Here is a 27,038-nt window from a genome sequence, read left to right on the forward strand (position 1 = left end):
ACATTTATTAGTGTCGGGTTTAACAAACCTATCGGGTATGAGGGGTTTGACACATCCATGTACAGTTAGGAGATTGACATGTCTTAGGAAGACATATGCACATCACGACCTGCTTGCGCGTCAAACGGTAAGGTCAGATCGAGCGGATCAAAGAGAAAGAGAGGAAGCCAGCTAGAGGGTAAGCTTGACTTCATACATATGACCCTCAAGTATACGAATGACTAACTTAAGACGATTGTAAAGCGGCCTGCACATGCCCTTGCCAATGACACCAATGTTTGCCAGGAATTCTTACGCTTATTGCGTGAGATGTTCGACTTAAGCAGTTTGGATAGGGCATTGTACCAAAGGCAGCTGATGTCTCGTATGGACGACATGCGGGGTTTCGTAGAGATGACTGACGAGGAGAGGAAGAACTTTTGCAGAGTCCTCCTACGAGACATCTCCAGATAGTTTATGTCCTTTGGCTGACTTGCTTGTTTTTTTCTTACTTCACTTGGACTATGTTTTTTACTGTTCTTTGTATTCCTATTTTAGCAAACTTTTTTTCGTATGTACAGTACTTGGATCCCTGTATGATTTGTAACCTGTTTATGCATATGTTTTCTTTGTCCCTTCTACATCTCTTTGTTTCTGTTTAAATGTTTTGTTCAAATTAAGGCAAATAGTAACAATTGAAGAATATGGCGTTCAAGAACTACGTAATAAGAATTTAATTAATGACAATAAATATGGACGCATGCGTTAAACCACGTAATTAAATATGTTAAAAACAAATGTACGACGCTATCGCTAATTACAAATAAGCAATAACTAGTTTGTATTCGTAAAAAATGACTTAAAATAAAATTAGTATAATTTGTTAACAAATTATTTCGAAATTAGTCAAGAGTATTTTCTAATTTAATAACTTTAGACATAGAAAAAAACAATATGCAATAAGACAGGTTCAATGCTTTCGTACTAAAAGATATGCAATAATAATTTATTTGGTATATATACAATGTGAATTGAATTGAAAAAAAAAATTAATAAGTAAAAAAAAATATTCATAACCCTATCCACGTAACTCTTTCCATAAACACATCTTATCATAAAATCCTTACAAACCTACCAACGTAACCCTTACCCAAACACATTTTATTCATAATCCTTCCTCCAAACACCTTTTATCATAAAACTATTTTTTAAAACATTTTCCCCAAAACACTTGTTATGATTATAAAACTAGTTTTATCATAACACTAACTCTTCCCCCAAACACCCCAATATTTATTTTATATATTTATTTAAAAATTAATTAATTATAGGTAAATTTTCATAAATATAACAAACTACTAAATTATTTACGGTCTCCATAAAGTTATTCATTTTTTAAATATTCCAGGTTTGTCCTTCCATCTTTTCGTCTCTCTTATTTTCCTCTTTTTACGTCGTTTAGATTTGGATAGCGGGATGTAAACCATCATGTACCAAAGAATTAACCAAATCTAAATGATTCTATAACCAATTCTAAACGATTATGTCGTGTAACCAAATTAAACGATAGAACTGAAAAAAATAAATCGTTGATTTGTCCAAATCTAAACGACCAAATCTAAATGATCACGTATCAAACAATAGTCAAATATATTACACGCATCGTTGACGGGATTTGTTATATTTTCGAAAAGACCCCTTAATTATATATAAAGGATAAAAATAAAACTTACCATAATACTAATCTCTTCATATTACAGCTATTAGGAAAAGAAAAAAGGAAAAAAAAAACACACAATTGACTAATTATTAAGAGAAAACCCTGTTTAATGGTTGTGTTTAGTTAAAATATGTTGTATTTATTAGGAACGTTTTAAATTTAATAAATTCAAGTTTGATAATTAATTTGATCGAATTTAATAGATACGACCAAACTGAGGTTTAATTCTCATATATTCCTTATTATTGCCCATCTCAAAGAAGGAACAAAAATCGAGCCTCAATTAGTATTTTCCATTCTCTTTCTTTTACTGTTTGATGATCTCAACTTGTAAAATATTTTACTGCCTTCATTCTTTTCATCATATTTTAATATATCTTTTTTATTGCATTTTAACATTTTTTGGTTTCAATTGTAAGGAATTTCAGGGTTATTTTCAATAAAATTATCCTCAATCACAAATTAATTGTTAGAAAATATTTACGAAACATATCAAAATTTTAGATTTATCGACCTGGTAGAATTGTATTTGTTTCTATTCGCGATATTAATAATCATCTTTGATAAAATCTAACATTTTATTATGTTTTGTTATTATTTTAGTTTATTTTGCTATAAGCATTATTTTTATCTGATTATTAGTTTATAGATAAGTTTATATGTCTGTATTGTTGTACTAAAAAAAAGCTTATATGTTAGTCCAAATAAATATTAATATTTTCACGTAATCATGGATTTTTTCAGTAATTTATTAATAATTAGTTGTCGTGTTAAAAATAAAAATAAAAACAAAATATTTTCATTTTTTTAAAAACCTATTTCATAATTTTAAAATAGATTTAAAAATGTTTAGGTTGATCTTGAGAAGGATAGGCACATATTTATAGATGTTTATTGTGTCTATTATTGATAAAATAATTTTTTTTTTATATTTTATAAATATTTTTAACAATTTTGTTTTAATTTTAAATTTATTAAACAAATAATAATCTAAGTTATTAAGTTATGTAATCAGGATAAAAAACTAGTAGAAACATTCAAAAATGTTTTCTAGTCTAAGATTTTGTAGGGTTTTCATTATTTTATAATAAAAAATGGATATTCAAACAACATATAGTCTTTTAACATATAAATTTATGCCAATTTCTATTTCAAATATATTTTATCCTTCATTAGAAAAATTAGATTTGACCACAAGAGTCCAGAATGAACGCTCTTCTTGATTTATAGACCAAACCATACCGGTCAAAGGTCTATTTTTGACATATTTAAGGTTAAAACATACATCTAAACACGAAAACTAAATAGTGAGGTTGATAGTACAAATACTCTATCATTTAAACTATCAACAATTTGAGAAAATGGGTATGACCTAACTTATTTGTCAGATTTATACATAATAATATAATTATGAACTATTGAAACCATTCCTACACAATTTATATTTTAAACTATATATTATAAAATTTTGATTTTGAATGGAAGAAGTCGCATATAGCAAACGTAGAAATATAGTATTAATTCTAAATTTATAATATATTGCACCTTAATGTGAAATAAAATAGAATTTCATATGAGCAATGTTTGACGAGTAGATGTGTAGAGTTAGATTCATTTGATGAAGAGAATTTGAGTTTAAAATAGTCTATGCAAGCAATCTATAAGGAAAAACAAATTCGGAGTTTTGAATTTCAACAGTCATATAATAATTTCAACATAAAACAAATTCATTATTTACTAATAATTAATATTTGACTAACTATAACTAGTCTGGTTTATAAATATATTATAAAATACATTCTCAAAAGAATTATAAATTGGATTTTAAATTATACTTCCAAACACATGGAAAATTGAATTCGATTTCATCGAATCTCTTATTTTAAAATTGCCAGCAAACAGCCTTAAGGATTCTCCAAAATTGTTTGTGAATTTGTTGAAGAAAATTGAGGTATCTCGGCGTTGTCTTTGTACGGACGTAAGCATAGATTTAAGGTTGTTTAAAAATCTCTTCGCAAAAAACAAATACTCCCAAAACTATTTGTAAAAATAGGGATTGAATTGAATAAAATTCGGCCTTTCATAAAGACTGAAATGTCGACACCTCAGCAACCCTTAGATGTCGTGATATTCAATCTTGTTCTATAACTTTCTTTCTTTCTTGAGTTACAAATCTTAGCTTCTCCTTTATTTTCACAATCTCTAGGCTCAAAAAAGTATTTCCAAACTCAATCTCTCTCAAACCTCTCAAAATTTATTATTTTTTTAACACCACCTAGAGATAAATGAAATTAGAAGAATAATTAATTATTCATGAAATCATACTAAAATCTTCTAATGAGTTGTTAAGCCATTTGTTACGAAGTCCACAATGTAAAGAATAAATAAGTCATTAAATTGATGTTTTTTTAACCGAAGAACCAAATATCCCCATTAGATGAAGTAAAGAAACCCCTATTCCTAAGACAAACATGCCCTGAAAAGTTGAATGATAGCAAATAAGAATAGCATTGCAATGCAATGGATGAAGGTTCATACCAATTTTTGCCGGCCCTATGATGATAGATGTGGCACATAATACAATGTGGCTAAACAAATACAAACGTCTGTTAGAATCAGAGCTACCACATCAAACACAAATTTCGGAGCAAACAACCCCCACACCTGCCACCAAGATTTAAAATGTCACAACTATACTATACCAAAAGAAATCCTATTCTTTGTATTATATAACAGCTATTGTTAAAATTTGGTTAGTTGATACTCTTGAAATTGGTTCGATTTGAGTCCATATACGTTCAATTGTTCCAATTTAGTCCTCACACCTCGATTGAGGCTTATTTTTAATTCCTCAAAGTTAACTTTTTAGCAAAATTGAATAAATAATAAAAATAATATCTATGTTAGAAAATGCAACGTGAATATATTTTCAAAATTTATAAGAAAAATGTTATAGATAATAAAAGGTTTCTTTTTAGAAAAAATTGACAATAAAGGGCCTAAATTTAAGACGTATTGGAAATATAGGAACTAAACTTGGATGATGAAAGTATATGGACTAAAATTGAACAAACTTAGTATAGGAATCAACATGATATTTTAACCTTAAAATTACTAGGGGAACGGTTTTCTAATCGCTTCGAAAGTAATTTCAAGCCTGTGTTTAACTTGTGACTTTGAAGTGAATACTAATAAAGTATTCCTGAATCTACAGGATTTCTGGAACCATGTTTTTCAATGTTCTTAAACTTCAAATTTTCAATATTGTACCAAATACCGCAATTTGCTTTTAAAAAAACTTCATATCTTCTAAATTCATGCTAAACTAATTCTTGCTTTAGAGAAAATGAAGTAGTTAAGGTAATTACCATCAAATGCCGTCTTTGAAGTATAACACACAATATAGTGGCTGTAACTGGAACCGCCATTACGAGCCCATACATCAAGTAAGCCTAAAAGTGATACAGGGGAAATTGAGAGAGATGTTTAAAACCATGTTACAATCGGATAAAGTTTCTTACTTCAACTTTGAAAGATCAGAAGATAGATAAATAACTTACTTGAGATAAACCCATGAAGAGAGCGCTTTCCACTTTTGCAGCGTGAGTAGATGAATATTTGTTTGCAACAATGAAAGGAAGTCCAAAAATTGGAAGGATGATAGAGAAGCCAAATGTATCAATCATGAGAAGGACTGCTTGGCGAACTAGAACAAACTCGTCAAACCTAAGATTAGGGCATCATGTGTTTCAGGATTTTAATCTATCACTTGAATATTTTAATCTAAAAGAACAAGGGGACAGTACAACCAACATTGTTTTAGGACAAGAAAAGAAAAAATCCCATCAACCAAAAAAGAAAAATACAAATGGAGGTGGCTAGGCACCTTCCCAAAGCATCAAAGTACATCAAGAATGAGTGTTGGTTAAAGTTTTCAAAGTAAAGAATGAGGGAAGTACGAAGACAGAATCTCACTTAACCTTACTAATATAAAATAAAATAAAATAAAGTTCCTAGATCAGCCCAAACAATTGGCCATTAAAAGATCGCTTAAAAACACCAATCCAGATCGGGTCTTGATTCAGGAACCAAACAAGAGGAAGACTGATATCAACCTGATCAAAGCACTAAGGAGTTCGAAGGGTATTGGATGGACTCCGTTTATTTTTGCTTCAGTTTTATACTTTATTTTCCTGGATGTGTTGAGGATGCCATAAGTTTAAGTTGCAGTTAGTTGTAGTTTATGGACATAACAAGGGCGTTAGGAACTTAACCTAGTTGAGATGGCCCGGTGCGCCTATTGATCCTTAGGTTTATTGCTCTTTGTATATCCCTTATGTATCTTGAGTTTTGTCTCTTTATTATTATTTATATATTTAATAAAGAGATCAGTTTCCTTTTCAAAAAATAAAAATAAAATAAGATAACAATTGACCTCTTAGGAAATAGTAGAATAGACAAGGTGTTTCTAAGAAAAGTATATTTGGCAATTACTTGAAACAGCATCAAACTAATAATAATAATAACAATAACAAAACAATATTTGTATTTTTGTGTACTCTTTTCATGAGACAACTTGCTAATGCTAAAGATTTGGGTGTCAAAGAAACTCGTAAGATATTAAAATAATTGTGCATATATAAGACCAACTTAATTTTCACGTATAAGAAGATTAACATGCATTGGATTAAATTGGTAATAAAAAAGCAAAAAGTAAAGGAAGTACCAATGAATATTTAGAAACAGCCTTTTAAATAAAGAATAAGAAAACAGTTTTCTTTAGACAGTAATGCACGAAGAAAAATAATCGTAGACTGACTTTTGGAAATGATATACAGAATATTAAACAGACAATGGAAAACTGCTTTATATCAACATTAATTGACAACATTGAGTTTTCAGCGCACAAGTAAAGACATACCCAATAAATGCAGCAGCATACCGAAGGCCATCGAAAGCACACCTACAGGAATCTTTCATGGGTAAGCAGACAGTAATATGATATAAAGAAATATCTAGTTGTTGAATAGAAAAGGAAAATAAGCATTCAAAACGTCAGAATTGAAGATATTCGACGCAATGTTGACCGTTGAACAAGAGGGAGGCGGCATAAATTAAGTCTCGAATAAAGAAGAGATAAATTACCAGTGGCCAGAGCTAAAAAAGAGGCAAATAGCAAACAAGCTCCACTGCGTTACAGGAAGACTGTCAACTGTCAGAATTCTATCATTTCCATCCCCTCCGTGTTTTAGATTGTCCATACTTATTATGCAATATCCTACCAAGATGAACAAATAAATCAATGACAGGAACTAGATGGAGAAAAATATAAAGAAAATTAAAATTAACGACCAGAGACATCTCAAACCCTCACTTAAAAGTGAGAAGAAACTAACAGCACATAAGGTATAGCAAGGGCAAGTAACAATATTATGCTTTAGAAATGGTACAGCTATATAATATAAAATGATAGCATAATGCACGAACTGACGAACCAATTTGTAAAATAGTATAAACAAAAATTGAGATATTGTTTAATAACCAACTGGCTTCTGAAAACTACTTCCACCTATAAGTTCCCTTTTTTTCTTTTTTCTTTTCTTCGTTATCTACTTTGTACTCGTTATGTTTTAAAGAAACAAACCAAGTTTTGAAAAGAACCAAAGTTATTTTAAAAAAGTATTTTTTGGTTGTTAAAACTGACTAAGAATTCAACCATTTCTTAAAGAAAAGTGAACTCTTGTAAAGAAGTTGAAAAGAAACAAACATCGATTTCAAAATAGAAAATTAAAAACAAAATTTTTATCCGACAAGACCCAATTAATCTCTCCACTATTCTAAAAAAGCATGAATAGATCATTTGAGGTGTATATCATGGCAAGTAACATGTAAGAAGACTATGGGTCACTAATGCAATTTAGTAACATACAGTGAAGTCCAAATAAAAATTCACCTCCAAGAACAGATGCCAAAGCGACCAAGGAACCTTGCTTTCCCGCTAGAATAATCACTGTTGGACTCCATGCAGCTAACATGGCGACTGTTTTGGTTACTAAAGTTTTTCTGCAATTTAAAGACTTGTCTTCACCAAAAAGTTTCCTAAATAGCAGTAATGACAGTTGTCCGAGTCCAATAGCATAGATTATTCTTGGAATGCAATTTTTTCCTATGCTGTCAACCGCTGGAACAAAATGCAACACATCATTTTCTAAAGCCCAATGGACTCCAGTAAGGATATAACAAAAAATTGTTCCATACACAACAAACTGCCAAATTCCCTTAGATTGCCTGCCAGCAACGTTTTTAAGGAGCAACTGTACCAATAATATCAGTGCGATAATTGGCACAGCTTCTGTTACATAAGTCCAACCAGGAAGCAAAGATGCAATTTCAAGCACCCATGAAGGATAAACTTTCAAGAATGCAGATGTATCAGCCTGCTTCAATAGACCAACTTCAATTGTAAATCTACAGTAGTTCATCAAAAGAAGAAAAATGACAACCTGCAATAGAAACTGATACACAGTTAACACTGACATTTTCAATAAATTATTCAAAGAAGATATCTGTTCTTAAAATACTTACTTTCAGAAAATGTTTCTGCTTTGCGATTGAATATCGTAGCATGATAATGGCAGTAGTAGCCAAAAGAAAACTTGTCACTTTTCCTTCTTCCACTGATCCCAAAGAAATTGGGGGGGGGGGGGGGGGGGGGATGTGAGCGACCATTTGCTATACTACAGTAAATTTAGATCTGAGAGATTTCCAACTTACAAATGAAGCTATTTGAGAGAAAGCTGCATGCACGTATTGCCACCAAAAAGCAAGAAAGCATCAATTCAAAAGTTGTTCCACAATCTTCATTTGCAGTTAGTTTGCTAACCCTCTTGATAGCAAGAAAATGGATAAGAAGTGAAGCTAACATGAGGCCAAAACCAAGAGTCATCATTTTCAAATTAAATTCTGTCCATTTAGAACGTGCTAGCTCAGCAACACTTGCTAGAAAATTAGAGTATCGTTCAATTTGCCTCTTAATTGAAGATATATTGTCGCTTCCATCATCATTAGATAATAAGCCTTTACTAATGTGGGACCAATTCTCCATCGCATCATCATACAAACTACGAGTATGAAGCAAGTCCTCGTCAGAAAACCCAATGACAGATGAAGCAGTATAATTATCAATATACCTTTTCACCTACAAGGTAAGGAATGCAATAGCCATTAGATTGAATGATGAAAAATAATGAAAGAGGAATGTCTCCGATATAGCAGCATGATCGACTAAATGACAGTAGAAAGATAAAAGAGAACCATTTCTAATATCCTCTCCATTAAAGGAAAAGCCTTCCATATCTCAATTCACAATTGTACTTTTTGAAATCTGCAACTTACAGCTTAAGTGTTATCAACTTAATCGTTCTAATGAATAACCAGGTTGAGGAAACTATAGCTCTACCACAAACCGATAAAAGAATGAGCTAGTGATAGGCCATGGCTTGGTTAATAGAACCCAGTAAACCTAATACCAAAAGCAATCTTCATATGGTTAATCTCACTGATTATAGAACCCACCCTAGTTGATCTATCAAAACTAGGATGGAGTTTGGGAGAACTAAGTGAAGCCCTTCAATGTTTGTTAACCCATTCAAAAGCAACACTGGACCTTGTTTGGTGAGTGAGAATGATATGATCATAGAATTTGGGTCAATCTTATAAAATAAAATACTTGGAACATGGGAGGGGAGGAGGGAATGAGATTTAATTTTGAAGAAGCTTTTGGAAGCAAAAGCGATGCCGAGATGGCACTGAAAAGACAAAGCAAATAATTTGTTCAGCTATACATGGCAAAATTCCAAACATTGGAGACAACTCAAATCTCCTATGGATCAACATGGTTTTTCCACACTTTGGGAACTTTGGAATGAAAACTATGAAGAGGGACTCGGGTGGACCATGTCTAGGCTGGTATATGTCTTTCATTGATTCTACTTGATGTAATTTTATATTAGACAAGAAGGTTCTGCCAAAGCAACTAAAGAGAAAGAGGTCAAGGAATGAATTAAGAAAGACTTGGGAGAACCATGTCTGTATTGGATGTATGCTTTTGAGGTAAGAATGGTACATGTCAACAAATTTATAAAGTTTTTTTTATAGTTTATAATTACAATGATTGTTCTTTATATGTTGAAGTTTGAACACAATAATATTAGACTGGTACTTCCATCAAAGCAATCATGAGGGCTGCTCATCATATACCTGCCAGGAGTTAATACAAAGCGCATTAACGTAATTCTGCATCCATCCTCCTGACTGATTTAGGTAGCTTCCCACCTTCATACCATCAAACTTCATTGAACCAGCACCTAGAGCATATAGCTCAGGATTTACACGCCCTATGCTGAAAAGAGAGCATGGAAGTTCGTGAATTCTCAATATGTTCATCGAAGAATTGATAATCCAGGATTCTACAAATCAAAATGCCATTGATTTTTAAATTATTCACTTAAAATTTAGTTATGGTTGTTTTGCTATGTTTTTAGGATAGTTTAGAATGAACAAAGTCACGATATATAAGAAGAAGAAGTCATTATCATCTAAAAATCCCTGTTTTAATTACATTGTTTAAGTCAAATGGATTTTTTTTAAGAATTCAAACAAGATTTCTTAGTTCTAGTCCAACTGTCCAGACGAATAAGTTAGGTTTATCTTGTTGAGCTTCCATAAACCTTTTCCACCAAGCATAGAAATCGTTTTCTAAACATGTTACGCTTAGACCAGAAAGCATCTTGTCATAAAGGGAGGTCAAGCACCTCCATTCTACCCTACATCATCTTTTTCACTACAATCCAACCACTTGACCGAATGAAAGGCACCTCTTTTTCATGCTACTAGAAAATGTTCTCCATGATTCTTTGTCCAGATTCCAACTAGACACTAAAACAATGTTCTTTTAAGAAGTACAAATAAAGACTTCTTTTAAAACCGAATGAAAGCCACCTCTTCTTCATGCTACTAGAAAATGTTTTCCATGACTTTTTTTCCAGATTCCAACTAGACACTAAAACAATGTTCTTTTAAGTACAGACAAAGACTTCTTTTAAAACAAAAACAGTTTCTATTGATATTTGATAAATGAAATTTGAAAAGCATGGGTCAAATTACAAGATTACAATAATCTCTTTAGAAGAGCAAAAAGAATGAACCATGAACGAGACCGCATTACAAGGGAAAAAAAACCTTCCATGTTCCATGTATTGCAAAAGAAGACTGTACTCAAATGGATTGGATGAAGGTAGGTTATCGTTCTTTAAAAGTACTCTTCCATCCAATAGGAGGGGAGTTTTTTCTTCTTCTTCTTTTCTTTTAACTTTTCCACTATGAGGCAAGCCTGGTCCTTATTGCTAATCTAAAGTGAGGAAAACAAGAAAGAAAATACAATGCAAATAAAGACACAATGGTACGGCAAGATGCTTACACTGCACCTTCCATAAGGAAAAGGAATTCCAAGCAAGGCAGATAAGGTCACTGGGAAATCAAGCTGCAGAGAGCAATTAAAATCAGTGCAAGAGACGCAATAACTTGACATTTTTTTTATAGGATCTTAATTGTTGAAAACTATTCCCTGCAAGTCATAGATAGCAATATAAACCTGTTGGATGGAGCTGGTACATATCTCCCTTCCTTGCTGAAAAAAAGGGACAAAAAAGGTAAACCAATCAGTACACACAAATTTGGCAAATAAAGCCTTTAATATTTCATCTTCTAACTCCTTCAAGTGGCTTTCTGGAGATGTACTAATATGAAGGGAAACCAAAAATGTTGGAAGAGGTAAAAGTTCCGATTGAACTGGCACAGAAGATCCTAAATTAAATCAAATATATACTTGAAACAGGTATATCCACATCCTATTTTCTCCAAACTACAGAGAGTTTAACTTGTATAGTAGCCAGTACGGGTACATACTGGTTTTGGCTTTGGCAGTCTCTTCTGTTAATTTAGTATACCAATGAAATGGTTATCACTAGGATTATTCTATCATACTCAACAGCCTCTAGAGCAAATCAAATGGTACTCTGGTCCTAATTACACCACAATTCTATTACCTAGCACTTCAAACTTAACTTGAAGTTAGTAGACAGACCAATGAATCAAAAAGTCTCCAAATTTACACTTTGAATGAAGAAAATGCCATTTAAACTTTCTTTTTTATGAGAAAAACAACTTTCATTGAGAAAAAAAATGAAAGAATACAAGAGCATACAAAAAATCCAGCCCACAAAAACACCCCAACTAAAATAATTACAAACGGACTTCGAAATTGAAGCTCAAAGAGAAACATGAAATCTAATCAACAACCAAACCTCATCATGATCTCTTTTCCTACCATGAAACATCAGATCGTTCCTCTCCCCCAAATACCCATAAAACAGAACACCCCAACGATCCATTAAAGACCCCCTCTCTCTGAAGAGTGGATGGAGGAGGAACTCCACGATCATCTGATAGAACACCAGTGTGGTGATCCTATTTTTATTGATATCCAAACGTATTTACAATATAGGATAGAAACCTAAAGCAAAACAACATTACTAGGATCTCAATCCTTCCCTAACTGAAGCAAAGATACAATAATCAAACTATAACAAGATGAAAGACAGAACAAAAAAAACAAGAAAGCAAAAAAAAACACAGTAACCAGTGTACTACTCCTGTCTCTCAAGGAGTGAGATAGTCCTCTTGACTTCACCAAAATTCTGCACACCCACTTCTGCAAACTCCCCGGCCTAAATTCCCTCTCCAATCCAAACTAACTGCTGGACCCACCACTATAGTTTCCCCTTTCCGAATTTCCCTCCACGTCTCTAATTAACATCTCATGTGCTAACTTCCCCTTATTTCTCCGATTATATGTGAACAACAATGGTGGTTTAACATCATCATCGCACGAACACCCCTATGACCAGCATGGCTAACACCAAACTCCTGCAGAAACAAACTCCATAAAGCACGTGCCTAGTGACAATCCCGAAAAGGGTAATCAATCTCTTCCTCCGCTTCTGACAAAGCAAGTAGCAAAAAGGCCAAACAAGAGTTGACCCCCTCCTCACAGCCTATCCACAGTGTTAACCCAACCCAACGAAATTTGCCATATGAAGAACCTAACTTCTTATGCCATTTAAACTTTCATCGATGGTAGAAATAGACTCAAATACAAAGGAAAAGGATGAATGACCTAATTATAAAAGGATCTAGTGCTGACACCCATAAGGAAGCATTAAACCTAGCCACCTCTTAAACTCCCTCACTCGACATCTCCACCTCTCTAATAATGTTATTGTTTCTTTCTATCTAGATTCCCCACAAAACAACAAAGAACTTAGCTTGCCACAAAATTTTACCATTCTCCCTTAAGGGAGAACTCAAAATCACCTCCTCCAGCTAGGCCATACCATCTCTATTCCAAGCCCAAGAAACAGCAGATGAGCTCAACCAACAACTCCAAAGGTGGTGAGCCAACTGGCAGTCCTAAAGCAAATGCTCAAGGTCATCCACACACCTCCTAAAAAAATGCACTCAAATACAAAACATCGAAAAAGAGTGTCTATGAACATGATCAATGGTATTAACTCGCCCATGCAAAAATTGTCATGCAAACACCCTAACCTTCTTCGGAATTTAACTGTCAAGATAGGAAAACATAGAGATAGCAAGGGAGGGAAGAAGGGGAAGACAAGATATGTTATAAAAGATTGAAAAAAGAACCCCCTAGAAGGATTGGGGGACCAAAACGAACACTCTCTCTCCCTCGAATCACATGCCAATCTCAAAGGAGAGAGCCTCTCTATCAGACAGAGGATACAAAAGCCTTAACCATTGTAAAAAAAGTGATGATAACTCTAAGTCAGAGCTCACAATAGACATGATCTCCTGCAACCCATCTTGTAGGAATATCTTAGAGAAACCACGCACTAGTCATAATTGATCATTCCTCCAGTGGTTACATTAACAGGTAACCAAGGTTATCAACCAATTGCTGCTGCATTGAAGTCAACTGGGAGGCAATGCCTTCACAGGTCGGATGTATTTGTTCCCAACTGAGTACGGTGGCATGAAAATTAGAGGCACACAGGTTATTACCTAAGCTCAGCCTTTTGCTATTCCTTATGCAACATGGTTCTCAACACCCAGAAGTACAATCAATGTGACTATCTGAAGTTAAAGGCCTTCAGACTATTAATGAAAAAGTATCTTTGTTCACCCCCCAAGCTCAGCCTTTTGTTCTTCCTAATGCAACATGGCTCGACACCCAGAAGTATAATCAGTGTGACTATCCCAAGTTCAAGGCTTTCTGACTATTAATAAAAAAAATTATCTTTGTCATAAACAACGTCAAAATTGTAGTGAAATGCGCCCAATCAACTTTCATTAGTATCATTATGGAAAAATGATTTCAAAGATTAATCAGAACCATCACCCAGACCTACCTTAGGGAGGAAAAGGTCACTTTTGGAAGTTAGGGAGAAAAAGGTAGTTTATTTTCCAAACTTCGAAGTGCAAAACTGTATTTTTTCAGAAGAAAAGAACCTAAAAGAAATTCACATCCAGTTATATCTGTAGAGTTAAAAGAGAGGAAATACCGAATCTAATTGACAGGAAGAAGTACCAAACTCAGATGGTAGAGATCCCGAAAGCTTATTAAAGCTCATTGCAAATAGAGACGTCTCAACCTGCAAGGTACAGCAGAGTATCATTCCGGAAAAATGTGATCAAACACAAATTGAGTTTCCATTATTAACATATATTATACCTCTTCAGCACTTCCTCCACCATGATCACCATTCAAAGTTTGTCCATGATCACCCATCACAAGAAGAAGAGTGTTTTCATGTAACCCGCCCGTTTTAGACTGGCTCTCCAGCACATCAACTACTTTCTGAGAAGAATGGGATCATGGTTGAACTAAGAAAGGCAAAACAGATGCAGGCAATATGAAAGGATAACAAAATTGTGTTGGGGAAGAACTTATTTGAGCTTACAGTATGCCTAAATATACCCAAGAATTCAAAAAAATAACACAGATGGGTATATTAGGGATACTTGAGCCTGCAAATAACACTTCCCCTTTGTATTGCTAGATCAAGTCATATTGCTTGAGCATACCTCTAAAACAGTATTATATTGCTCCAGCTTTTCAAACATCGGACTAGAATCAACACCAAATATATGCCCAGCATGATCCTATATTGCATACATTCAGTTACTTGTTCTCACTTAATACAGTAAGCAACAAATGTTCAATTTAGACGGAGGGACAAAGATTCCCATCTTCTCCATTGAGCCACAATACAGATGTGAAGGAAGCAAGAAAAGAAGAGAGAACCAACACAAGACTTTACAATGTACTTCAAACACAAGGGTAATAAAGTCCTTACCACACCAAGAAAATGTGCGATTAGAACATCCCAATCATTTTCGTACAAGGATGGAAGAAGATGCTCGATGCATCCATTGTCTACCTAAAAGAAAATTCTTCAAATATTTAGCTGCTCATTATGCCTTGAAACTACAGAGAACATTATTGATGAAAGAAAAGTTTTCCATTGAAAAAAAATTGAGAGAAAAGGTTGTTCTAATGTGAAACGAACACTCTAAGAAAGAAATGAGACTAAATAAAGCATACCGTATGAAGATCTTTAACATTAAATGAGGGATAGGGAAATGCTTTTTGAAAATGATTAGGAAACAATTGCATCCATGTGTCATCCCCCATCATCACTACACGTTTTCCATTCTGAACAAGCTGTAAATGAATCCAAGTCGAGAGAACTGAAGTAGATTAATTAACAAAATAGCCTCTAGATGTTTAAAATAATAAACACATGTCCACTCCAAGATCATTCTTAACCAGCATCTGTATAACTAATAGACCATTAACAAAGATGCATAATTCAACCTGATGAATCAAGTTGTCTTCAATAATTGCTGGCGCACCAAAGCTGTTTCCAATATCAATAAACGTTGGCAGTCCACCAGTTGTAATGCCCTGAAAGAATACAACAAAATCAGACTTCTATACTACGATTTGTAACCCCACCCTAAGAAAGAAGGAAGCGAAAATGAAACAACAATTAGAAATATGTGCAATTTTAATGAAGTTTACAAGAGCATCAAAGTAATTTCACAAAAAATGCTTATCAAACAAGCCAGTTAGAAGCATGAACAGTTTATAAGGGCCACAGGAAAAGTCAAAGTTTTCACATAGCCTATATGAACGCATTCTTGAACAATAAGTTATGTTCGACTACTGGGAAGTAAGCCATCAGATATACGAAGGTAATAGTGAAAAAGTAAAAGTTAAAATCTGTGAAGTTCAGATATATAACGATAAACATTGCATCTAAAATAACCAAAAAAAAAAAAAAAGAAAAAAGAAAAAAAACCAATAGACCTTCAGTCGCTGCAAACTTGTGGTGGGTGGATCAGCAATAGCTTTGAAAATCTTGGCAGATGAGCCCCGTTCCGATGCCATTTTATGCAATACTCGTAACTTATCCATCCATGGTTTCGATTCTAAAGCACATGTATATAATTGATCAGTCTTAATTACAACATCATGGATCAAAAGTTTGACAAAAACCACATCACTTAAAACAGGAGCTAACGAATAGGAATTTAGAAGTAGCCCACACGTCACTACTATCAAAGAATTTCAAATACAAAATACAAACTCGAAAAACCACGTACATATTAAACAATACGGCACACTGATTTAACTTAAAACAAACTAAGAATAGCAACATTCTAAACTAGAAACACAAGAGAGCTAACCTTCGAAGAATGAACTAGGAGCAACAAAATCAAACCTGATATACAAATAGGTACAACACAAACCAAACAAAAATTATTGAATCAGATAATAGACAATGAATAATAATAACAACAATAATAATAAAGGATGGGAAACAAGCGGGAAATGAAGAAGAAAAAAACCGTAGAGCATCAAAAACGATGATGATGATGCGATTAACGGTGGGGTTGGTCCAGCAACGGCTAAAATTTGCTTTATGAGAGGGAGACGGAACCGAAGGATTAGAGTGAGAAAGTGAATCGGGAGTGAAACAGGGAGATTGAGAAACATCGGAGCAGTGACTGAAATAAGGAAGCTCTGTACGAGTAAGAAGAAATCCTTTAACGAAGATGAGAATGGCAACACCATGAATCGCCAATATAGCCCAAAACGGCCATAAGAGACTCCATTTCTTCATGGTTTTTGCGCGAAATTCAGATTCAAAACAAGCTCCAGTTTTCAAAAACAAAACGATGAAGAGGACAGAGCCATGAGAAATGGAGAGAGAGAAGAGAGAAGAAAACCAAAACACCATGGAAAAGTCGAGCATAGTCAAGCTGGGCGAGGCCCATTATGTTAATACTTCATTGCGGCCCAATAAATTTCGAATAATTTACCAAGCCCAAAGGAAAATAAATAAATAAATAAAACATAAAAGCAAAATTAATAATAAACCCTAAAAACCATACCCCGTATTCTTCCCATTTCTTCCACAATTCCCTCCGTCTACCCTTGCCGCCGATCAGCTGCGCTGCCTTCACGCCGTCGCCGCCGGTCAGCTTCAACCCTTTACTTTTTCACTCTCTTTTGAATATATATGTGTGTGTGTGTGTGTGTGTGTAAATATAGAGAACATGAAGTCTCCTCGATGTATCCGTATCTCATAACTGTTTTGCTTCATAGCTGGTTCATAATGTGCCTCTCTCTTTTTGACGGTATTGTAAGAAATCACTCTAATAGGTTTCCACCTGTTTGATCTGCTAAAATGGATGGCTTATTTGTTGTTTTCCTGCTCCTAATAATTGGGTCGAATTATGAGTTTAATATCTGAACTTTCTGCTTTATGACTATTTGGTACATGAACTTTTAATGGAAGTGTTCGATAAATCTCTGAATGGTTGAAAGGTGTTAATGTTCAATTTTGTGTCTAGGTCTCATAGTTTTCAATTTTGATCGAAATATTCAATATCCTTTAAATTTAGGGACGCGCTAAACCCAGTTTTGAAAGTTTAGGGTCTCGTCGGACATAAAATTCAATTCTATATCATCTAGAATAGTTAATTTGAAAATGTTCAAATATGTCAAAGGCTTATTGAACACATAATTGAATTCATTAGACACTTTTATAGTTTAGACACAAAATTGAAAATTTAAGTTCCCATTATACACCTGTTGTAAAAAAACTTGAAAAAGATTGGTGATTTAGCTATATTTGAGTGAGAAAAACCTGTGTTAAAATCCATATAGTTTCATTTAATTCAGCATCTGCACATTTTCATTGCAAATAGCTGCTTGAATATGTTTTCGTATCCTTGAATTTCAATGTATTCATATTCTTTCAGAGACGCTCTGTTGTTTCATCTTGTATTTGGGGTTTTATTATAATATTTGTTGTAATCTTTGGATATTTCATTTATCAATGAAATAGTTTCTTATGTATATATTTTTATAGTATAGCATGTCAAGAACTAGCTTTGAAAATTACTGGATAAGTTAATTTTGTTTCTCTTTTTGGTGTTAGGAAATGGGTGACAAGAAAAAGAAAGCTACCATGTTCATCCGACTTGTATCAGCTGCAGGGACTGGATTCTTTTATGTTAAAAGAAAGCCAACCAAAATTACAGAGAAGCTCGAGTTCCGAAAATACGATCCTCGGGTCAATCGACATGTTTTGTTTACGGAAGCTAAAATGAAATGAAAGAAGAGAGGAATAAAAATCAATTATCCTTTCAACCTGGATCTATTCTTCTTTTGGTCCATAGGTTTTGGAGCTTTGCAATTAGTCTTTTTTCTTCTCCATTTTAGACTGATGTCATATTTGCTAGTTTTTTCCCATGACTCATCTTCAGCCTTTGTGGAACAGTATTTTTGTACATCAACTTCTATGGCCACGAATTGTTTGCCTCTTGATTTCTTGTGGTCAAATGTGTTGAGATAAATTATAAGATATAACTTGAGTTACTAAGCTTGATGATTGCATCTTAGACTTGCGGGGATGTTTGGTGGCTCGTAATGTGATTGGATCTAATGTAATAAATGCAAAATCCTTATTTGGATTTAGTGTTTTGAATACAAAACTTAGTTTTCCACGTGATTCTATTCGATATTATTTTTTATTAGTTTCATGCTTAGGATTTCATCTTTTTTTTTACGCTTTTTAATACTCCATTGATTTGATTTTCAGGCATTTGATAATATTTCAATTCTTCAAATAGCCTTTTAATTTATTAATATTGGGAAATTGCCAAAAATAGGTTAAAAAAAGAGGGTTAAATGACTTTTGGGATAACTTTTCAAAATGAAGAGTTTTAGGACAATTTAGGTGTTAATTGACAAAAATGACATTCATTAAATTTCTCTTTCTAGTTCGTTTTTCCTTCTCTCCACAATCGTTTTCCCTTCTCTTTCGCGTAGAAAACTTGAAGTAAAAAAAAAAATCGTTGTGCCATTCGAAGATACTCCGGACATTCGTCGCTTGTTGTTCATCACTTGCCATTCGTCGGTCGTCCAATGCATTTCGTCGCTCCTCTTCGAACCATTTTCTCTTATTCCGGTGAGTTTCATCTCTAACCCATTTTCAATTTATTTGCTATAAATGTTTGGTTGAGGTATTTGTTGCTAGTTTCATCCGTAAATGTTTGGAATGGACTTATTTGCTGTAAATTAGTTTACTCAAAGTTTGGTTTAGGTTCTTAGAAAGTTCAATGGGTGGTGAAAAATGAATTGAACTAGAGGATTTAGTTGGGTCAAATAGAGGAGTAAGCAATAGGAATAGAAGGAATAAAGTTTTTTTTTTTTTATCTACATTGCTCTCATGTCGCTGCTATGGATGCTTCTCAAGCCACTCTAGCTTCTATCTATTATGTATTATCGTATATTGTGAGCATTAGTTTGAATTGTTTTTATGTATGTGTAGTAAGTCTCTTAGGCCCTCATGGTTTATGTCGCACGTATCTCGCACTCATCTCACGCCTTCCAAACTTTCATTATTTATTTCAAAATCAAATTGGTACACCTCCTAATCCATTTACAGCGATTCTTTGCATGTTTCATAAGTCTCTTAGACACTCATGTTTTATCTCGCACGTTACAAACTTTTACTATTTATTTCAAAATCAAATTGGTACACCTCCTAATCCATTTAGAGCGATTCTTTGCATGTTTAGTAAATCTCTTAGGCCCTCATGTTTTATCTCGTACGTATCTCGCACATATCTCGCACGTTCCAAACTTTCACTATTTATTTCAAAATCAAATTGGTACATTTCCTAATCCATTTAGAGCTATTCTTTGCATGTTTAGTAAGTCTCTTAGGCCATCATGCTTTATCTCGCATGTATCTCGCACGCATCTCGCACGTTCCAAACTTTCATTATTTATTTCAAAATCAAATTGGTACACCTCCTAATCCATTTAGAGCTATTCTTTGCATGTTTAGTAAGTCTCTTAGGCCATCATGCTTTATCTCACACGTATCTCACACATATCTCGCACGTATCTCGCACGCATCTCGCACATTCCAAACTTTTACTATTTATTTCAAAATCAAATTGGTACACCTCCTAATCCATTTAAAGCTATTCTTTGCATGTTTAGTAAGTCTCTTAGGCCCTCATGTTTTATCTCGCACACATCTCGCAGTTATTTTTGTTATTTATTTGCATCTCGCAAACATCTCGCACGCATCTCGTAGGTTTTTAAATTCAAATCAATTTTTGCAGTAACTAAAAAACTTAAGGTAGTTTAAGGATGTCACATGTTCGGATTTGAGTGCGTTACGGTGGTGCATGGGATGAGAGACGAAGAAAATATGAAGGAGGAGTGTTAAAAGGCATTGTTATCAGTAAAGAAATAACACACAAAGATTTACAGGATGAATTATATGACCTTGCAGAAGTTGACCCTACAACGTTCGACATAAAGATAAGATGTATATATGACTATTTTACCTCCGAAAGTAGTTAAAAGAGTTGGTCGACTGAAGAAAAAGAGGATTCCAAGTGCTGGTGAAGCTCTGAAATTGCATAAGTGTGGTCGGTGTAAACAAATAGGTCACAACAGATTAACGTGTACCAATCCAATTTCATATACCGAGAAGTCGAGCATACACGATTAGAAATTTCTCTACCAATGTACTAATTATTACACTAATTAATGAATGTTTGTTAATGATGTGTTTTCTTAATACTGTCTCCCAACATTCTTACTTTATGTGCTTCCAGATAAATGAAAAAGACAAAAATAACAATTGGCTTATTCATTTAGGAACACAAAAAATTGGTTTCATGATCGTTTAAAAATAACTAAACGATCTTTTAAAAACAACCAAACGATCGTTTAAAAACAACCAAATGATCGTTTAAAACAACCAAACGATCGTTTGAAAACAACTAAACGATCGTTTAAAAAAAAACTAAACGATCGTTTAATTTTATTAAATGATCGTTTTTATATTTCACACAACTGTTCATTTAGTTTGTAATTCTTTAATTTATATATTTTTTAATTATTTGCTACACAGCTGCTTTCATGATCGTATATACATATTTAAAAGATCGTTTTGAAATAATTACACGATCGTTTATATATATTAAACATCCAAGAATGCGATTCAACATTTTAAAAAAAGTATGCGAATTTACAATATTGCCTCTTTGGTAAAAACAACGAATATATACGTTATGCCTTCTTCGTTTTCCGTCACTTCGCAATACACAACCGCACTAATCACTCAGTCCATTTTTCTCTCAGACCATTTATGTCTTAATCCATTTTTTCTTCAACATCAAAATGTATTAACCTGAACTTTTCCTACTATAACGTTACACTTTTCCTTTCTTTATATTTCAAACGTTTCGACTTCTGTCTTGAAAAACTATCGTTCTGTTCTTAAATTCTTATTGTCAAGCGTTTAGGGTTTCAGATTCGTTTAAAATTCTATTCTCCAAATTGTTAAATTTATTACTTGTCGACTAACTATATTTTCAGGATGGATGTACGTAGCAACAAGTATTTTCCTGCCACTGTCTCATACCAAGTGCACAAGATCGGCAGTCTTATTAAGGATAAACTAACCAAGGAATAACTGCAAATGTTCGATAAAACAATTTTTGGTCCATTGCTGAATGTCAACATGGTCTTCAATGGCCAGTTGATCCATCATTTCTTACTGAGGCAGATACCTGAAGACGGTAACGCAGATGGAATCTGTTTTTCAGTTTTGGGAAAGAACGTCCGTTTCACCTAAAAGGAATTCAACATCATAACTGGATTGTGGCCAACAAACACAACATTGGAGAAAGATTTTGATAACAAGCGCCTACAAAACCTTCTATTCGAATCAGAAAATAAAAAACTAATAACATGCTTGGAAATTGAGGAAATTTTCAAGAATTTTGAGTTTACAAATGATGACGATGCTGTGAAGGTTGCCTTGGCTGTCTTTATAGAAACTGTGATGATCGGGAAGGATAAGAAAACACAGTTTGACATGAATATTTTGGAAAGAGTTGATGATGAAGAAACATTTAAAAGCTTCGATTGGTCAACTTTCTTCTACACTCGTCTGCTCAACAGTTTAAAGACAAGTCTACAAGGGAAAAAAGAAGCATACGAGCTAAAGAAGACAACAAGTTCCAAAACAGTGGCATACTACAACATCAAAGGCTACGTGCTTGCTTTTCAGGTGATTTTTATTTGTTTATACACTTTAATTAAATGCTATTTGTTTAAATGTTGTAGGTGTGGGCTTATGAAGTACTCTCAATTGCAAGTGAGCACCTGGCCACAAGAAATAACAAGGGATTAATCCTTAGGATATTGAGATGAAATTGTACACAAGCTCATCTTACAAAATGTTGCAGAAGAACATATTTGACAACAAAAATGTAAGTAAAACTTGTCAGCGATCGTTTAATACAATTACACGATCGTTTAATATGATTACATTGCAGACTGTTGTTAAACATAAACTGAAGCTGCCAACCCAAGAGAAAGCTTTCATGAAGAGTCGAATTCGAGGGGATGATAACATGCAAATGGAGGACGATGAATCCATTCGAGATATTAACAACAATGATACCAATACTCCTAATCATGCAATGAACAACAAATCATTGGAGCAATCAGACTCATCTCCACAACTGTCACCACAAAGGAAACAAAGTCAAATAGTGGCTGAACAATCTGAAATGCATCCAATCACCAACAAGAAACGTTGCAGATTAAAGAAGTCCAATGACGAAGAACAACAAAGTCATTCAAAATCCTACAAGAAACTAAAGAACGAAATAAAAGAAGTTCGTAAGAATTTATCCATATTGACTTCTATAGTTTGTAGGATGGATGACACAATCAGAAAGCAGCCATTGGAACTGTTTGAAATGAAGCAGATGTTCGAGAGATTGATCCAGGTAAAATTTGTTTTCAGAATACATTATATACATGATCGTTTATCAAAGTTACACGATCGTTTATCAAAGTTACATGATCGTTTATCAAAGTTATGCGATCGTTTAACAATACATTGTTTTTTAATTTTATTTTCGTTTTTATTTGTTTATTAGAATCAAAATGAAAATCAAGAGAATGATCATACTCATCAGAATGACAATGATGATGATAAGAATAGAGAAGATATGATCATCAGTAACCAAGCATATGTTGAAGAACAACATACTGAACATCAAGAGGGAACTCAAAGGTTAATATTTCATTCATTGTTTACTACTTTATAATGTTGAAAATTGCTTACATTCTAAATAAGTGACAACTGTATTTTTTCTTATTCTCATTTTTTTTTCTCATTTTATTTAGGGAACATCAAGAGGAATCTGGTAGTGATATAAGCATATACGGCAGGGATGCAGACTTGCTAATAACTATAAGATATATATCGGATAATCTAAATGCTCAAAGTTAGAAAGAAAAAGACCTGCCAGAAATGATTACTACCCTTCCACTTGTGAGCCAACCTCTTGCACTTTGTGAAATGGCTCTATTGGATCAAACTGTACAAATTCATGAAGTGCCACCATCAATTTCAGTTGTAAATGAAGAATCTCAACTAGTATGTATACACAACAAATTTGTAGTCCTTTGAATTAATAGTTTGTTACTTGTGTAATATCATACATTGCAGGAAACAACAAAACAACAGGTTGAGATTAGAAAAAATGATGAAGCAGTTATTTTGGTTGAAAAAAAACTAGTAACGGTACCTGATAAAGATGAACAACAAAAACCAATAAAGAGAAGAAAGCTATGTAAAATAGTAAATAAAAAGATGTCTGATGAAGATAAACAAGTTAATCCACCCACAACATCTACTAAGATCATATGAAAATCTACAATACCTGTCCCAGATGTCGAAATCAAAGATGTAGATAGATATAATCTCATGTGACAAGTGGATCCAAAATTATGGAAGGCATACTTAGAATGGAAAAGATCAAGAAAAACAACTAATGAAGAAAGGAAAGTAGTCTCTACAACCAGAAAGAAATATTTTTTTCAAACAGCTTGAAGAAAACACATGGATACTTGAAGACGTAAGTACTCTTTCCAAATTTCATTTTATATGTAAACGATCACTCGTATTTTCTAAATGATCACTTATATTAACTAAACAATCGTTTATATATATACTACACACTCGCTTAGTAAGTAAACGATCACATGTACATTTTTTAAACGATCGTTTATACTCTCCTTTCATTCACTAAACGATCGTTTAATTTTCTTTGTAGACCATGAATTTACTATTATCCCACTTGCAGGAGAAAATGTTGCATCTCAAGCAACTTTGCAAGCGTACTTTTAGAATATTAGATTCCGCGTTTATAGTAAGTTGTTATTCTTTATTTTTTTTTGTATAGAAGTTATACTGCATCATTATATTCTGACTAAATTTTTTTACTTATTCTTCAAGACTGGAATCAATAAACCAGACTGCATAGTTTGGCAACATATTTTTGATACTCATCTAGTGACACCAGACAATAAAAAAGCTGAATGGACAGACACAACAACACACTTAAATATATGGGCAGAAAAAGATTTGGAATACTATTTTGACACAGCTGTTGGTGATGTCGAAGAAAAACCAGGGTGGGAAGATGTCAACTACGTGATTCACTGCATCAACATAAAAGAACACTGGTTGGCTATTGCAGCTGATATGAGAAAATGCAAGATCTACGTGTTTGACTCAATGCCAAATTATGTTGAGCAGAAACTTGTTGATCAAGCTCTTCAAATGCTTGCACGATGCATCGCCTCACTCGCAAATTACAATTGGAGTGAACCTCTATTCAGAACGATTTAAATATAGCCCTTGGCCAGTACGCAGATCGAAAACCACATTACAGAAAGGGCATTCACTGGATTATGGTATTTTCTGTTCTAAATTTATTGAATGCCTTGTAACTGAAACTGACCATGGTGTCTAACTGTGCCAAATATGAAATTGTTTAGACAACAGTATGTACTGGAACTTTGGGCGAATAAATACTTTTGGTAAATAAATATATATTAGGTTCTTGTACTTTTGAGTTAATATTTGTATTCGTTTAGATACATATCACAAAACATTCGTGTAAAGAAATATTCATTGCGCATATATCTTTAAGCGATCGTTTAGTAAAGTCTAAACAATCTTCTTAATAAACATAAAAATTATTAAGCAATCGTTTATAGAAACTACACTAATATCTAAAAGAATATTAAGCGATTTTCTAATCGTTCAGGTGATTCCTAAACGTTCAGGTGAAGAATATTAAGCGATCGTTTATATGTATCAAACTAATGTAAAAGATCGTGCACATATCTTTAAGCGATCGTTTAGTAAAGTCTAACCGATCTTCTTAAAATTATAAAAAATATTAAGCGATCGTTTACCTACAAGTAGTTTTGCAACATAGAGAATAATCGATACTTGTGATTTATATACATATTTCGTAACATACATGATATACAACTACTACAAATCTCGCAACAAAATTCAACACATAGGAGTGTTGGTCCATAATTGAAATGCTAATTATTTTCTGAAGTACGACATGTTTTCTTGACATAATGTATCTAAATCAAAATACTTAATGGTGAATACGCCACAATCACTATTATTTCGTAGTAGTGGAATGGAGTCGACAATGACAACTGGCTAAGGTTCCTTGTATGTCGATGATCCACCTCTCCTAGCAAAGAATCCAGTACTATCTAACAAATTTGGCACCAACTCTCGAATCGATAGTAATATGTTTCTCATCTCTTCGGCAGTCGTAAGTGACGGAAGCGAATCTCATACCTTGACTTGACAACTTACCAAATCCAAGCATAATAGAACCCAATGGTTGGCATGGACATTGAATAGAGAGAAAACGTAATCAACACTTGCCCAAGGATCTTGGAAGTCCTCTTTTGACCCGACAACATAGTCAACCAACCTATACTCTTCCTTCCAGTCAAACGGGCGATTCTCTTTAATACATTCTTTGTATTGGGGCCACTTCGCAACTAAAATGCGCTGCAAAGAAAAACATACAAACGCAAATATCAGACCGAAAGACAAATATCAAACACAAATACACACATAAAGTAACGTGACGATTCCAAACCATAAAGATTGTGTCTGTAGTTGTAAAGTTTTGAGCAGAAGGTATCCCGGCTGTCTTAATCTTGAAGCGAATGAAAAGAAAAAGTGCATCCAAATGCTAATAGAAACAAAAGTAAGCACTCAATGTATAGAACCATAACAATAAAAAAATTATAATGGCATAAATAATAAGATAATCTCTTACCTCATCCGTCAACCACTGGCGACATATAAACAAGTCTCTGAAAAATATCTTCGATTTTTTTCTATGAAAGATTTCACGCACCTCATCGTTTGTACGCTTGTCTGTAATCCAAACTCGAAGTCTATCTAAATCGACATCAAGTATTTTATGCATAGGATCATAAACAATTGGTTCACACTGAGAGGTAGTGGTGGTTGATGTCATAGACCATTTAGGTAGAGTTGTGAATGGGATTGATAGGTAAACACTTGCACGCTTCCTACGGGCGGGCCGAACGTGTGGTCGTTGAGTGGAAAATGGTTCTATCTTTGTGACGTCTGAATCAAAATGAGTACGAAGTTTTTTCCCACTGCCCTCAATTTCAACCTCATCGTCAACGACATCTATTAGCTCATGTAAACCAATCTCAACCTTCTTCTCCAACATGTCGATTGGCTTCTCTAACTCAATATTAAACCTCAACCAAGGA

General features: G+C 33.6%; 2 protein-coding genes across 3 annotated transcripts; one reads left to right on the plus strand and one right to left on the minus strand.

The window, feature by feature from the left end:
• Positions 1 to 4,073: 4,073 nt before the first annotated feature.
• LOC103488244 (uncharacterized) lies at positions 4,074 to 17,086 on the minus strand. 2 transcript variants are annotated; one of them, XM_008446885.3, is made up of 20 exons: positions 16,694 to 17,086; positions 16,532 to 16,566; positions 16,152 to 16,273; positions 15,657 to 15,746; positions 15,384 to 15,503; positions 15,136 to 15,219; positions 14,864 to 14,941; positions 14,511 to 14,636; positions 14,341 to 14,430; positions 11,352 to 11,387; positions 11,185 to 11,240; positions 9,959 to 10,100; positions 8,474 to 8,897; positions 8,285 to 8,376; positions 7,653 to 8,214; positions 6,845 to 6,977; positions 6,621 to 6,662; positions 5,260 to 5,425; positions 5,068 to 5,151; positions 4,074 to 4,363 (listed from the first exon to the last, which is right to left on the minus strand). In XM_008446885.3, exons 1-20 carry the CDS (start codon positions 17,083 to 17,085, stop codon positions 4,253 to 4,255), a joined length of 2,985 nt encoding a protein of 994 aa, XP_008445107.2. In that variant the 5' UTR covers position 17,086; the 3' UTR covers positions 4,074 to 4,252. The 2 variants fall into 2 exon arrangements, with proteins under 2 accessions (XP_008445107.2, XP_008445112.2); XM_008446890.3 differs by having other exon boundaries at positions 7,653 to 8,202; positions 16,694 to 17,085.
• An 80-nt stretch (positions 17,087 to 17,166) lies between these two features.
• Positions 17,167 to 18,859, plus strand: LOC103488236 (uncharacterized). The gene is made up of 2 exons (XM_008446873.3): positions 17,167 to 17,324; positions 18,292 to 18,859. Exon 2 carries the CDS (start codon positions 18,295 to 18,297, stop codon positions 18,466 to 18,468), a length of 174 nt encoding a protein of 57 aa, XP_008445095.1. The 5' UTR covers positions 17,167 to 17,324; positions 18,292 to 18,294; the 3' UTR covers positions 18,469 to 18,859.
• Positions 18,860 to 27,038: the final 8,179 nt, after the last annotated feature.

This window comes from Cucumis melo, chromosome 12 (assembly GCF_025177605.1).
Source record: "Cucumis melo cultivar AY chromosome 12, USDA_Cmelo_AY_1.0, whole genome shotgun sequence".
Lineage (NCBI taxonomy): Eukaryota > Viridiplantae > Streptophyta > Magnoliopsida > Cucurbitales > Cucurbitaceae > Cucumis > Cucumis melo.

What these genes read in the sequence shown, in the direction of transcription:
- LOC103488236 (XM_008446873.3), top strand. Translation starts at nt 18,295, where the DNA reads ATGGGTGACAAGAAAAAGAAAGCTACCATGTTCATCCGACTTGTATCA.
- LOC103488244 (XM_008446885.3), bottom strand. Translation starts at nt 17,085, where the DNA reads ATGGTGTTTTGGTTTTCTTCTCTCTTCTCTCTCTCCATTTCTCATGGC. An exon ending in ATCGTTTTTGATGCTCTACG is followed by an intron (nt 16,567 to 16,693) that starts GTTTTTTTCTTC and finishes TTTGTATATCAG; the next exon opens with GTTTGATTTTGTTGCTCCTA. An exon ending in AATATAATACTGTTTTAGAG is followed by an intron (nt 14,637 to 14,863) that starts GTATGCTCAAGC and finishes CATTCTTCTCAG; the next exon opens with AAAGTAGTTGATGTGCTGGA.